This window comes from Neopelma chrysocephalum, unplaced genomic scaffold (assembly GCF_003984885.1).
Source record: "Neopelma chrysocephalum unplaced genomic scaffold, ASM398488v2 Primary Assembly neopelma1_96671, whole genome shotgun sequence".
NCBI lineage: Eukaryota > Metazoa > Chordata > Aves > Passeriformes > Pipridae > Neopelma > Neopelma chrysocephalum.
In genome coordinates, this window is record NW_020925316.1 from 1183654 (window position 1) to 1199781 (window position 16128).

The 16128-nt window shown below is 37.5% G+C and overlaps 1 protein-coding gene across 1 annotated transcript in view; it reads right to left on the bottom strand.

The window, feature by feature from the left end:
* Window positions 1–16128, bottom strand: part of SVEP1 (sushi, von Willebrand factor type A, EGF and pentraxin domain containing 1) — a 121716-nt gene that overhangs the window by 95883 nt on the left and 9705 nt on the right. The window contains exons 2-3 of the mRNA XM_027709012.1: window positions 8169–8424; window positions 6784–6960 (exon numbers count right to left, since the gene is read on the bottom strand). Coding sequence (XP_027564813.1) covers window positions 6784–6960; window positions 8169–8424 — 433 coding nt within the window. The remainder of the gene's footprint in view (window positions 1–6783; window positions 6961–8168; window positions 8425–16128) is intronic.

The following is a 16128-nucleotide window of genomic DNA, read 5'->3' on the forward strand; positions in this document are numbered from 1 at the left end:
TAATGTTTACATTGTGGCCAAAGGGCAGCTTGGATGCTCCATAGAGAGCCTAAGTCTGATTGGCACAGAAAGCTGGAGGCTATTTCTATGTCATGTCTATTTCTAATCAGAGGCCTGTTTCTGCTCCTCTTAAGCCCTGCAAATGGTTGATTTTTCTCCTCAAATTGAACATAAGTACTTTGTCTGGAGGCTTTATTTCATGACATTCTGAGGGGACCAGGACAAGTCACTTTCAAGATAAGGAAAAAAGGGTAACTTGAGCATCACTTCCGACACCACAAAAAAATTTATTTCACAAAGAGTTCTGTACTTATTACAAAAGAACAAAAGTTTGGGAATAGAAATTTATTTTCTAAAGCCTTAGATGACATCTACTTTGAAAGGACGGGATGTTTTTCAATACCTTGTACAGACGTAAAACTACACCTCTGCTTTTCTGGTCTGCATATATCAAAATTGAACCTTCACCTTACAGCTTAATTTTTAAAGAATTTCCTCAGAAATGGTGCAAGAATGCAGGGAAAACCTTTGTGTTGATAGGGTTTTTTTTGTTTATTTGTTTGATTTTTAGGTTTTGTGTGTTTTCTCCACTACAGTTAAGTTTAAAATTCAAAGGAAACAAGTGATATGTACAGAGTTACAAAAATATATACCATAGGAACATTGTTACCCATATTAGCTATCATGTTACTTACAATTTTTGCTTTTGCAACAGAAAATGTATATAAATTGATACACAAGGCCTGCTGGAGAGCGAAAAGTGAGTCACTTGGTTCCAAGGACCAGAACTCATTAAAACTATTGGAAATTCTGTACCACTTCAACTGGCTTATCAAAGCTATGGATATGGTTAAAAACCACCAGTAGCTTCATGTGCCATTTGTTTATGCAAAAACACTTTTACCAAATTAACTAAGAAAAGCTCCTTCTTTAGAATATTGCAGGCACAGCCCTTGGGGTTAGGCATCAGAAATTTGACGTTTTTATTATGGTTTGCGGAGCTCAGTGTCTGACTCCAGAGTTTGTTAAAGATTTTTACTAATGGACTAGATCTGGACTTAAATTCCACCTTGGCAATTACGGGGTTCACATTATCTTAAACAGAGTGACAATCCTCCAAGAAAACAAATGAAAGCCCCCAAGAAAATCTGCATGATCTGTCCCACCTGACTTGTGAGTATTTAGATTCCAAAAGAAAGAAAATAAAATTCCAACCTCAGCATTTTTTTTCCTGGAAAAACCCCACTTGTTTTGCTTCTGTTTCCCTCCACAGACTTCTCAGGAGAAGAGCAGATCATACAGGTTTTACAGTACCACAAGAAACACTTTAGTAATTGACAAATCCGTTATCACTTCATACACACCATGCCTTAGGAACATTTTTGGTATCACTCTATGGGTACAAGGTCATAAGGCTTGAAGGACTCAGCAAAAGAAGCTTCCACCCTCAGCTTCATAAAGCATACCGTAAAAGTGGGAAATGACACGCTTTTAAATTATCAAACCAAAGGAATTTTTCTCTGCGGTATGCTTCATTTTGTAAAATCTTGCAGCATCCAAATAATTTTTTCCCTCTCCCTTTGTTTGCTTCGCTTCCTATAGCAACAAGTAGGAGAACCTCTACCTGAATTTCCAAAAGCAAAGCAGGAAATACTGGGCTTCAGGGAACAAATTCTTGAGAAAGAAGACTTAAATGTAAAAAAACTGGAAGACCATGTCTGCATGCTTCTAGATGTATTTATTTTACACACAAAATACTTGTAAAAGCCATTTTCTCCAGTCTTTGTGAAAACAATAATTATTAATGGTTTTGCATTATTAAGTCTTGAAAAGATTTTTAAAAATATAATTAACCTACTAAATTTCCATACCCTTGTATATAGCACTTGTTTTTCATATTCACCTTTCTCATCCACTTGTCTTCCAGTACTCTCAGTGGAAAAGCAGATCGATTTACATTTCTCCTGTAATCACCCATCATATTACTGCAGAGTTTAATCACAAAAGGATACCCTCACTAGAAAAACACATTTACATTTCTTCTGTATTTAACCATCATAATGTTATCCTCAAACTGTTATCCATAAAGAGTCACAAGATTTATAAGAAAGAGAAAAAAAATACATAGAATGGCAGTAAGGAATATTTTTACTAGTATTAATTAGACATTGATTCACCATTGCTTAGTCATGGGTAGTTTGCATCCTTCCTCTTGGTTTAGATCCCCCCTCTTTACATGACAGCCCATCATTTTAACACAGTATATTCACAACAGAATCTCTGCATATTGTCACAGACAAGAAGTCACTCAATAGAAGCCTTAACAAAAGAAGACTAAATTTGGGAGTATAATTTTTAAAAAACAAATAAATTACAAATTAAAGAGTAACAAATTATCTCATCCCCCAAAGGGTTACAGAAATGGGTTCCTGATTAGAGAGCTGTTCAATAAAAGGAGTGTATCACTGACTGACAGATGTACACAGAAAAAGGTCTCTCCAATAAAGCCTTTCTGTCCCTACAGTAGGTGAGTCTAAGCCCCAAGTCTTTCCAAACTGATCAGGTTTTGTAAGCATTACATTAATGTTTCATTAAGTATGTACATCCAAACTTCCTTGCTCAGCTGTAATCCAAGTTTTTCTAACTCATCCTGTTTAAAATTTCTATTTGCTTTCTTCTTTTTGTTTATCAAGATCTGCAGGTTTATGTGACACAAAACAACACAGTAGCAGCCATTTAACTTTTTCCTCAAGGACAGGTTCCTTTTTCAATTTGTCAGTTTTCAACTGCTGCAGGTCTCACAAGGAGTCTTCCTGGAGTGATAGCTAAGTTAGAACTGAAGAGATTTTTCTGATTTATAAATTAAAAGCAAAGGAGAAAAGAGGAATCAAAACAAACTTCTGCCAAGTTTTAAGATGCAGAATCAATGACTGAAAGCATGAAATAGCATTGCTCTGTGAGAGAGCAAGAAACTAAGTTCTAAGGGCTTAAAAATCTGCAGTTCTGTGAACTAATTCAAACCTTCAGATTCAACAGGCAAATTTAGCCTGAAATCTTACTATGTCTGGAAATATTTTGTACACTTTCTTTTTCACACTCCCTTTCTTGCTTTCTTTTCACTCCCTGTCTATGGGAATCTCAAAGTGCTGTTGGTGGTTCTCCTTCAGATCCATCCTAGGCACCTACTGAAGAGTACAGGTATGTTATTACATGGTTTGTTAAGAATGGATCCCTTGGGACTTGGAGGGACCTTGTAAACTCAGTGAAAATTTCCAAGTACTGTCTGGTAAGTTCAAGATGGTTGGCAAAGCTTCATTAAGCCAGTCACTCCTACAGGGTAGCTAAAGAAACACCGCCCAAAAAGAAATATTGAGAAAGGGCAATTCAGCCTCCAGTGGGGTAGAAGCTCCTCTCAAAAGGAAGGGAGGAAAGAGACAGCATGGCAGAAGAGACGTTTACTTTTCTTTGACTAGGCTCTTGGAATCACCACTGGAAGTAAAGTTCTTCCTGTGTGACTAAGAAAAGAACTGCTAGTAATATACTAAACACAATTTTTTTTTTCTAACTAGAAAGCTATCCAATTTATGAACAACAGGGTTTGTTTTGCATTCTTAACAGAAACAATCCTGAAAATCTCATGGAAGAAATGCTCTGCTGAAAATTGGGTCCACAATACAAGAAACCACAAAATGCAAATCTCCCCTGCCTTGCTGGACCTACATTTTCTCAGTTCAAAGTCTTTTCAGTGAATGTGTTCTGAATCAAAGTTTGTAAAAAAAAAAAAGAAAAAGTAAAGTCTTCATATTATTTCAGGTTTTGTTGGAAAGGTTCTTTACAGATCTAAACCATGTGGTGTTTTGAAGAAAAAAGCTGTTGCACTGGTTGTGCATATGATGACTGATATGCTGCATATTCCTAAATAAAAGCCGAAGCAGCCTATTAAATACTCATACAATGATGAAATTCTACATTTCAATAATTATAACCAAACAGTGAACCAAATATAAACAAAAGAACAAAAAACTAGCTTAGATTACATGGAATTAATTTACTAGTTCTGCCCCGTGAACTACACATGATCCTCATGGATACAGAAAATGGAGTCTACATGTTAGATAAAAGAAACTAGTACTTATAATACAACGATTTCCTAATCTCTCCAATGACTAGCTGTGCTTAGGAGTAATTGATGAGATGAATATGATGGGTATCATCCTTTTTTGGCATCATCTTGCATCTTAAAATAGAACTTTACCAGAAAAGTCTTGCCAAAAAAACCCACAACCTGTGAAAAGACTGTGTTAAAAACATATATCCTAATCTTCTGTGACAGAGAAGAAGATACAAATAGAGATCTGTACATTTGTTTTACTCTTCAATAAAAGGTGCAGTTGCCTTTAACGGGTCACCTTTTCACTGGTGAAATGGAAGACACAGTCTTAGTGAAAATCACAAAATTTATTTTTGCTGATTTCTGTATTTTTCTTTGGTTGTCGAGTTTGAAACTCAATATTTGTAATCAAGGAAAAAAAGAAGAAAAAGTGAAGACTATTGAAGAAGAGGTGTTCATGTACTTTACAATACTTGGGACAATCACAATACCGCCTCCCTTCTTCCTCTCTCTCCCTTCCTCTGCCACAACTGTCACAGACGTCTCTGGCCACATAAGGCTCCTAATGTGGGCCAAGAAGCTTTTGTCTGGTTTGCTTTTTGAAATAGAAAACAGTCAGTCTGTTCCTCCTCCTGTGGCACATCATCAACAGTACTACAAAGAACAGTAGGAGGGCACTGAAGCCAATTTCTACTTTTCGGTACTAAGCATGTGGCTATTTTATTTTATAGAAGCTTCCTAGAGAGTAATTTCTGGTAGTTATGAATTTTTATTATGATGATTTTTGCCTCATAATTACGATTTAATTATGATGCCTCATATTTAAAACCGTAGAATGGTATAATGCAGAAGATAAGTGCATACAGAAAATATTCACAGAAAATAAACAAAATAGCAAAAATAACAGATATGTCGCAGAAGAACAATTTCCCATCTTAATGAAAACTCTTTAAAAAAAGCCTTACTGTATTAAACGAATATAGGCTAGTGGACTATCTGCATGTTTAACCAAACAGAAGCTAAAAGTAGCTCAATTAAAATTGAAGTCCTGTCACTGTAAACTTGCCACAAGTCCTCTTGCACATTATACAGTGAAGAAAAGTTAAGATGCATTCTTAAGATTCCTTATGCTTTACAAATCAACAGCTTTACAAACCCACAGCTATGCTCAGCTGCGAAATGTTAACAAAAAAAAAGGTTGGAATCCTTTTCAGAATAAAAGATTTCAAAATAGGCCATTTTTTCTTCAAAGAACACATACTGTACTTTTTTTTGTCTGTCTTGAAGAATACAGCAGTTGAACAGAGCAGACATAAAGAACAGGTTTGAGTTACTCAGGTCAAATTCCCCCTAAAATACGTGTATGCAACTTCAATTACTTTCATATACACAGCAGACGGCTGCAATCATCTAATACAACCCCCTTCTACAAACTTATTTCAGAAGCACCTGCCAAAGAAGTAAAAATGCAACTTTTGTCTGCAGCTGCAAAGTACCCATTTAAAGACATCTGACTTTCACCATTTTTGGTGGCGCTTGAAAGGTGTGCTCATCCCGTCAAAAGAGTCTTTCATGTAGAAAGGGCAACTCTAAAATGATAGGCCATTATCTTTAGGAATAGCTCAAAACAATATTTAATGACACAAGCAACTAATAGAAGCAGAAATGCTGTATTTGTTTTTTTCAATAGATTACTAGGGCACCTGAGGTGGAGGAAATTGACTTTAATGACAAATGAAAAAAATACTATGAAAATTTGATTTAACATAAATTAGAGTTACAACTGAAAATAAGCACAATGGAATAGTCTTTGTTAAGAGTTAATTGAGCACACAAGGAAGCTGCACCCACTTACATAAAATATGATTCTGATGCCATGGGCCAGTGCTGACATCGATTCTTAACTACATTCCTCTACGGATGTTGCACTCAAACCTCAGTGAATTCCTGCCTGCCTACAGAACAAAGGAAAGGTGTTCCAGAAGCACTAAGTGAATTAGAATGTTAATTGGCAGGGAATATAATACAATTGATCAACTTCAGCAAATAACTGTAAACTGCTGGCATTTTAACCATAGACTTTGAATGTATACTATTAAAAGGACATTTCCAAAAAGTAGTAACAAAAACAATCTCAGCAAAATGTGATGACAAGTTTCTCTTTAGTGACCCAAACGCTTTCTTCCTCTTCAGTAATTGAAAGTCAACATGAGGGAATTAAAGCATATTTACTTGACTGTAAGTTTTGCCAAGAATTTATCCTGCAAAGATCCTCATATATAGCCCCTCTGCAAACAGGAAAGTTTATGAAAGCTCAAAATGTGATCAGAAAAATTAGGTATTATGAGCAAAACATATTACCTGAGACTTGGTAAACTCCTAGTAACAAATTTCTGATGTGCTGTGTTTTAAGGAAGTTTTACTTTGCCAGAACATTTCCCCTATTCTTACCTCTTTCCTGTACATCTCTTTAAGCTATTGCTGAAGACAAGGTATGAGGCGAGTTTAACTGCTAGAGCTATTCTGTGTCTTCAGTCAGTGTCTTCCAGACTTGGACGCATTCTGATCCAGGTTCATATCCACAATCCCAAACAGATCTTTTCACTCTCAACTAGATTAGCCACGTATTCAGGGCATACAGAGAAACCCAAATACTGAGACATGAGACTCACCTGTGCATTCATGCTGTAGTCCTTTCCCGTAGTATCCTTTTTCACATATACACTCAAACTGGCCAGTGTGAGTACCACATTTACAGCTCGCCATGATGTCGCAGCAGTTTTCGTTTGCCTCACAGAGATAGGAACAATGAGATATATCTTCTTGGATATAGCTGCCAGAGGGTAGGTCTGAAATAGTATTAACTTATTAACAAAAAATTCAAACAGAAGTTCTCACACAAGCCTCATACTATGCCACTAGTGGAATGTTTGTTAAAAACCCTAAGTTCCAGTTCTAAGCAGTAGCGACATCAGCGTGAAGCAGAGCCTTGCTATGTTCAAAATGTAATAAAGAAAATAAATTGGTGTCCTTGTTCTGGAAAAAGGCTCACTGAAATCCATAGTGCACTCAAATTTTTTCACTTGGCTTCATTTGAGTCTAACACTGCCAGAACGCAGTCTCACTCCCAACAGAAGCTGTCGAGACAGCTTCTCCCAGCTTTGGTGGATGCCATATTTGGCATCAGAAGAGTATTTGGTCATGGCATGTATAACCAGTTGGTCACACCATAAAAAAAACCCAAGTCTTTCTTCTGGCACATTCACATAGACCAATCCAACCTTACCTGGAGCAAACAGGATAGCAGTAAAGCACCAGAAAGGCAGTAAAACCCTGCTTATTTAAAAGCTGCATGTTTTTAAAATTTGTAGCAAATACATGCAAATGGCTAGTCTAAGGCATGCAAATGCCTTTCTAAGCCTCAATCAAGCCTTGCAAACAAATGTTTCACCGTGTGTTCTTGCTTGTCTAAACCTACTCTATTTTTCAGGAAGAATTTGTTTTTTAGAATTTAGCAGATTAAAAGAGGGTAAAACCACTTTCCAAACTCATTCCATTGCTTGTACTTTCCAGTTTTACTGAATGTATAAAGTCATAAACACAAATTGTATTTACTCTTACATAGAGAGTTCTAAATCAGTTGTGAGCAGACTAAATTTTGTTGTTATGTAAGATACCAAAAGGTATTATGTCTAGACCTAAAGTGTATACTAGGTGCCTCTTTAGGGCAATCATGTAAGGTTCATCCATTCCAGCACAAGCTACATTGGGCTAAGAATACAGTCTGTTCTTCAGACATTCTGAACAAAATGAAGAGCTGAATGGATGTAAATACATATATACATCAATGAGGAGAATTTTGCTCACATTTTGTTTATGATGAGTTAGTCAAACAAAATTTATCCTTTTAATGGAGGAACAAACACCTCTGCTAGAACGTATGAGGAAAAAAAAGGGAATCAACACTACATGACAAGTAAATGTAAGACACTACTGGAGATCTTTCTATTCAGACCTCTTTGCTCTCTGTAGATTTCTGAGGTTAGTACATTAATACCTTCATGAAGAGCTCTGCGTGCCAGAGCTTCAAACTCAGTAAAACTGTGAAGAAGGTAACAATGATCTTCTTTTGGGTGGGATGCCATATCATTCAGTTCTCGGATATTCCCCTGCCATATCCCAAAGGTGAAGATCTCCACTCCAAATTCACGCAAGGATGCTGCAATGGGTCTTGGGTCTCCCCCATTGGAATATCCATCCGTAATGAGAAATATCACTTTTGTGGAATTTCCACGGGCATGCCGCAATATTTGCTGGAAGAGAAAATGAAATTGCACACGTCAGCAAAGAGTTAACAGTGGCTGATCTGGACACAACTTCCCTCATGATGTGACTCCTTTTATTTGAATTATACAGATAAATTAGGCCCTTGCAAGATCTCCCACTATAACAAAGGTCAACCAGCTGCAAGCAGAGCCTGTGGTTAAATAAGGCCAACCACTGATTTACACTGCAGTCAGTCACAGTCTGCAAAATCACAGAAATCACAACACCATCTGAAATGAGACACTTTTTACATTGACTGATAGTCACCCATGCATCAGACAGCAATGATTCTGACCAATGCTTTAGCAACTTTGTTGTCTTCTGCTTAAACAGGTAATCCAAACATTGAAAATCTAGTGCAAGACCCAAACTATGATCTAACATATTTTAACGTAATCTTACGTTTCGATCCACTAAATTATAAACCACACTTCTGATTTATTCTTAGTCCCTCTCAACAACCATTTGGACTGTTGGTTATTTTAACCCCATCATAGCACTTCCCATCATCCCTGCTGAATTGTCCTTTTCTCCCTTACAGTGGTTTGCTAGCATCACTTTAGGTTGTCCATTATGGCATCAAAACTGCCTGTAGTCCCTTCCACCCTGCTGCCGTCTACCGATTAAGGATCATTCTTTCTAATACTTCACACAAAACACTTGTGACGCTACTCAGTAGTGCCTGAGTGAGAACACACGCCACAGATTCCTGCCCGTTTCATCCCTCTAGTCTGACAGTGCACTACTGCTAATTACTCTCTAAGTACATTTGGTTTTGGATGACAGGCAGAGCATCTCCAAAAATGCAATGTTGACATGCCATGGACTAGAAACCATGGAGTTACCATGCTAATTAGCCACTGTCTGTCAGAGTCTGAGTAAATATGGGACCACTACCAATCTCCTACCAGTGGTCAGGTGCTGACCACGACCCTAAAGCAAGGGATTGTGAAGGTGTACTTTCTCCTTCCTTTGTGAACTTCTGTAGAAGGAATTAGATTCCAACTTTCAATTTGGTAGCAGGCAAATTACTACCATGTTTATTTCAATAATAGGTTGTACCATGATACAATCAATACAAAAGACCACATTTGATAGACCTATGAATGATACTCCAAAAATCATGTTGTTGTATGATGAGTAGGTAAATGTATTTAAGTCACCGTAACAAACACAAATTCCAAAAATGGAGGTGACCTGAGTTGAGTAGTTTTATTACAAAATCTTAAAGTAAAACTTATGAAGTAAAATTGTCTGCCTTTGAGCTCAAACAAAAGCATACAGTCTAGGTGGGTCTAATTAACCTGCAGAGTTCTTATACCCCTTCTCAGTAAGCCAGGCCAAGACGATTTGATTTCAGGACCATTTGATTTTGATTTGTCAGTTCACTGATTTCAGGTAGATACTACACAAAAACAAGTACATAGACCGCAAATCAAAGCATATACCATTGACACTGTGGCCTGAGAGACTGCCAAGCAAATGTTTTGCTGTTGGACTTGATTTTGTTACTGCTTCTATGCAAAACCCAAAGGGAGTGAAACCAAATTCTCTTGGACAAAAATACCCTTCACAAATCAAGCCTATTGTTCCTCACACTGTTTAAGTCATAAGTGGAAAACCAGAATGAAGTGAAAAACTAGAATGAAGTAGAAAGCTAGAATGAAAAGAATCAGGAAGAAAAAAGACAAGACAAAAGACAACATGAAGACAAATAGGAAAAAAAGTACAAGTGCCTTATTTTAAAATTGCATTGTAAAACTGATGCTGTAAGACAAGGGACATTGCAGGCAGAGAGGGTAGTGCTATTTATAATTAACATAAAATTAACATATTTAGCATTAACTGTGCTATTTTAAAATAGAATATAAGCAACTTAAACTTCTATCCAACTTCTCCAAGTATTCAGGCTGAAATTCTCCACTCAGGATGTTGGTCTCACGCTGTTTCAGTGAAAAGGGCTTTTTTTTGAAAAACAAGATGAAAAAAACATATGTTCCATCCATACTTATTTGATTTTGGCAACCACAGCATCTCTGAGCTTTGAAGAAAGAACTTTCAATCTGCAAATCACATAATAAAGGTGGAAAAGTATGCCCCAAATACACTCAAGTTGTGGAATATGTGTAACGGAGGAAAAACCACAACTTACACAGAGTTAAGAGACATAACAGAGATTGCCAGTGCAATTCTCTGAAGATCCCCCCTACAAGCAGCTTGCTCTAGCAGCATACCATTTCAACTGGTGATTATGTCATAACGTGCACAGAAAGGGGAACAAAGCTTAATTTTGGAAGGAGGTAGCTTTGCAATTTCTGTAGTATCTGTTTCCCTGTGCATAACACAAAAGTGCACAAACTTTGCAGGTGAAGGTAGTGGATGGCATTACACATTGCCCTAGTTCTTCAGCAGTTGATACTCATAATAGATAGTAATCAAACTTCCATGTTTTCTTTAAATACAGAAACATGTCTGCATGGACAATGAACCAACTAGCTTGTGCCTCAGTAGTCTAGCCAGGACAACAGAGATCTCATAAATGATTTAATTTTGCTTGGTAAATTACCAGGGGTCTCTGCTTTACAAAATTAGACTGCGAAAAATGTCCTCTGAAACTGCTGAAACACAAACTCTCCACATCTTTCCATGCGATCAAGAAAGTTCCTGATCCCATGAACAAATGCTTACCAAGCCCTCTTAAAAGATGAGGGGTTTGAGTAAGTGGGAAGCATCAGTACAAGATCATTTTTGAGGAGCAAATGACCATTTCTGAGGGGAAAATACACCTTAGCTACATGATTTTCAGACAAGGCAATCAGCAAACAGCTTTTTATTCTCTGCATCTCAAAGGGCAATTACGTCTTCAGGACAGCACTTCTGTCACACACAGACACAAACTGAGCTAACAGGTAAAGAGCATGAAGCTGTCTTCCTGCTACACGAAGACTTGAATATTCAGGCATCAGGGGATCTGAATAGAGAAACAGACAGACAAACAGACAAGATTGCTACATATTGCCCCTAGAAATCAAAACAAAACAAAACCACTGAACAGTTTGGCCCTCATGTCTCACAGCTGTAACTCTAGACACAGAATCCCTGCTGTATAACGGCAGAGGGAAATAACGAGGGAAGGAAAAAAACATTCAACATGGGGTGGAGGGGAGACCAAAGTCTATTTTTAAATAATTTGTGTATGTCTGGTGGTCCAGTTAGTGTTTTGTTTCTTTTTGTGAAGGCACAGTGACACAGGCCACCATCCAGAGCTGCTGACAATCCAGGTATCACTCCACATTACTCTACCTCTTCTCTCCAATATTTGTGTGGCATTTCAGATAATTTTTGTTTCCTCTAACCCTGACTCACATTCCTCTATTCGGAGAAACTTCTCTCCTTTCCTTTCCAGAAAGTGGTTTTGAAAGCTGTTCTTTTCCCCAACAGAAATATCATATATTTTTAAATGTGTGTTCACTTAACCCCTAAACTTATGAACACACACAGAGATCATTCCACGTATTTCACCAGTCCCTGCCAACTTCATGGACTGTATCTACATAAAGGTGACTTTTTTTCATGACAAGGCTTTGCAGTCCCTTCATAAATCATCATGTTCTTCACTAAATACAGTTTAAAAGCCCACTAAATGGCACTAGGAATTTAAAAGGATCTTGAGAACCTGTTTCTTTGGTATGAATATCCACATCTGCTTTTGATTTTACCGTCAAATGAAACTGAGCACAAACCATAACTCAAAATACAGTGCTGAATGACGTTTAATTGAGAACACAGCCCATTTGGTCAATGCTATAAATTAATAAGGGGTAAGTACAAACAAAACAAAACAATTAGTGCTCTTGATGATTGACAAGAAATGCACGGGGTCACTAGAAATACCTAGTCTTTTACCATTTTAGTAACTATTTTCTTGTCTACACTTCTTTACAGGAGTGATAGATCAGTCAGTTTCAGTAAACCTTCCAGATCTTAACTAAAACATTCCTTTCACATTAGCAAAAAGTTATTACCATCTGTATTGTGTTCAGTGTCTGTTTAGTGTCCACAAATATCTGGCAGACTTGCCCATTTTTTTGTGCCAATAACACCCCTTAGAATTAAAAAATGAAGCCTTGTGCAACAAAAGAGTTGTCGTACAAAATCCTCCTCTAGAAATTCACTACTGTAAGGGAAGTTAAATCCCATTAGTACAGTCACAAAAACAGCTAAACCTCTAAATTTAGTGTTTTTAACATTAACATGGAGTTTGTAATACAAGGAGGCAAGAGGCATCCAAGGGCAAAGACTCCTTCAGTCACTTGACAGACACAGCAAGGATGTTGTCAAAGGTTCTCTGTTACTGCCTCAATTACATCATCTGCATCCAGTATGTAAACATACGATCTTGGGCCTGATCCCTGTCCTTACTCTGTGGTTTGCTTTTAAAGAAGATTCTGACCATACAGATTTGGCTTTTAATAAATCTGTCTAGAGGGAAACAAACTGAAATGAGTTAACCTCTCTCACTTTACAAACTAAGCCTTAGGTAATGTTAGACAGCTCCAGGATCCTTGCTAGGAGAAGCTTGCCTTAAAATGCTTAAGTTGGAACCCAGCCCTCAAAATAACATTATCCAAGCATTCACCTTGTAGGAAATACACTACCTAAGGGAATGTTTTTTGTTATAGGTCAGGAAGAACCACCAATGCACCTCAGAAGCAAAACAGAAAGCCCTCCACTAAAGAGCCATTCAGCTCAACTATACCAGTTGACCACTTACACTGAATTTCTTTTTACTCTAGGAATAACATAAAACTTACAGCCTAGGGGATGATTTCTGAATAGAATGAGATTATTCCTTTTTCCCAGAGGATTACTTATTCACTATAAAAGGAATAATTCCCATTTTATAATATAACAGAATTAATTTAACTATATGTAATACAACATATTAATTATTAAGCACTGCATAGATTTGACCTATATATTCATCTGAATATTAAAACAGTATGTCTTAATTTATCACGGATGGCTTCAGAAGCAGATCTGCATGTCATTCACAAAGGAAATGGCAATGCTAAATCTCTTTGCAACACTCAACCTTTGTTTCAAGATTTCTTTGCTTTCATCCTTCCTGCAGGTAGAAAGATCCAAATCTGGCAGAAAATTTTATGCAAATAAATATTCTATAAACAAAAGAATAACAAGTACCGGAATCAACCATAGCTTTTGGTGGAGATGAGGCATCTTATCGCTGAATCCAGAGCAACCTTAAGGAACCTGGTCACTCAATAGAGTAATGCAAAGCCAGGGGGTGACAAGTACAGTTCCCCTCCATGATGATACAAATGCTGTTATTCCCTTATATAAAAGAGCTAGCTATACGTCTTGTACTCCGTCTCTAAAACAACAAAGTTCTGATTTTACCACCTTTTCTTTTGGTCACTGAACACTGCTATTTTCACTGTTCCAATGAAATGAACTAAAAGATATTCCACAGTCAGAGGTTTTGGTTTCCAAGCTTTTACTACTTTCTTCTGCACTGCTACACAAGCTCTAGAGCCACTCTAGTGCTGTCACCTAGATAGAAAAAAAAATTAACTAATTTTAAAGCTTTCATTAGATATTTCCCTAGCAAAAAATGCACTCATAATTCAGAGAAAAGATGTATCTATAGAAATAACCTGGATATTTAAATAGTGGTCTAAGTAACTGCAAAGTATCACCTCAGTAAATTTTACAACTTTCTCAGACACTCCCAATCTATGGATGAAAGCACGCAGATAAAAAGGCCAAGTAGAGGCATGTCATCTAAGGAAGGACTGACAGATCTAGAATTGTTCAGATGAAGAAAAGAAGGCAAAAGGTACATATCCATGTATATATTAATACTTGAATTACATACATAAATATATATATAATTTATGTACATAAATATTCCATATACCTAGATCCATGTATATATATAAATACCTAATGAGTGGAGGAGTAAAGAAGATGTATAAAGAATTTTGGTAGCATGAGCCAAAAAGCACAAATTTAAATACCAAAATTCCACTTAAAGAGATCTGGACAAATCAGAGGCCTGGGCAATCACCAACCATATGAAGTTGAACAACGGAAAGTGCTGGATTCTGCACCTGGGATGGGGCAACACTGGATGTTCATACGGACTGGGGAATGAGATGCTGGAGAGCAACTCCATGGAAAGGGACCTGGGGGTCTTGGTCAATGAAAAGTTGAATATGAGTCAGCAGTGCCCTGGCAGCCAGGAGAGACAACTGTGTCCTGGGGGACATCAGGCAAAACATCACCAGCCACTTGAAGGAGGGGATTGTCCTGCTCTGCACTGGGGTGACCTTGAATATTGTGTGCAGCTTTGGGTGCCACAATATAAGAAAGATATTAAGCTATTAGAGTGTCCAAAGGAGGGCAATGAAGATGGTGAAGGGCCTTGAGAGGAAGCTGTATGAGGAGTGGCTGAGGTCACTTGGTTCGTTCAGTCTGGAGAAGAGAAGACTGTTGCAGTTACAACTTCCTCTTGAGGGGAAGAGAAGGGGCAGGCACTGATCTCTTCTCTGTGGTGACCAGTGACAGGACCTCAGGGAATGGTCTAAAGTTGTGTCAGGGGTGATTTAGGTTGGAGATTAGAAAGAGGTTCTTCACCCAGAGGTTGCTTGGATGCTGGAATAGGCTCCCCGAGGAAGTGGTCACAGCACCAAGCCTGACGGAGTTCAAGAAGTGTTTGGATGATACTCTCAGGCACATGGTGTGACTCTTGGGGATGGTCCTATGCAGGGTTAAGAGTGGGACTCGATGATCCTTGTAGGAGCCTTCCAACTCAGCATATTCTGAGATTCTGTGATTCTTTGAAAAAAACATTTTTACTACAAGGGAGATAAACCATTGAAACAGGTTTCCCAGAGAGTTTATGGGATCTCCATCCCCAGAAATACTCAAAACCCAACTTGGACACAGTCCTGAGCAGCCTAAAGAAAAAACAAATAACTCAAAATCACTACTGGCTTTGCAAAAACAGGAACTATGACATAGAATTTTGGCTTGCACAGTTGTGTGAGGACTGTTGGATCTGGTGACTTGAAATTGTGTGGCTTGCAGTTTTGAGCCCTGAACTAGAAAGAATCGAATGTACCTAGTTTCCAGAAAACAACTAATAAACATATCCTTCACTTTCTCTCATTCTGAGGTCTTCTAAACAGGGCATTAAAAGACAAAGCATGTTACGTACATAGCCATTTTCTAAGGTCTTTGTGCTATACAACCTTCTAACAACTTTATCAGGCCTTCGAAAAATTGCTGGAGGCCCTTATATGCTGCTATGTTGTGTGCCATATTCAAAATATCATCTTGCTAATAGATATCAGTTTGATTTGAAAAACTAAAAACCCTAGTTTTCTTTATCTGTGAGCAATTTCCATCATTAAAGTAACAAAGCTGTGACTTGATTTCTCCAGTACTGCTCCAGTCTTCTGCTAATAATAAAAACAGGGACTCAAAAATATTTTACTGAATATGTAATTATCTCCATGTATTTTCAGACCAAGCATTCACAACACTATTGACTAGTACATCTGCCAAATATTTGTTTCTTTTGTGTTTGCTTTAAACAGTTATTACTTTAAAAAAAGTAGGGGGAAAAAGAGCTGAATAGCAAAATCAATTCCAAAAGGACAAAC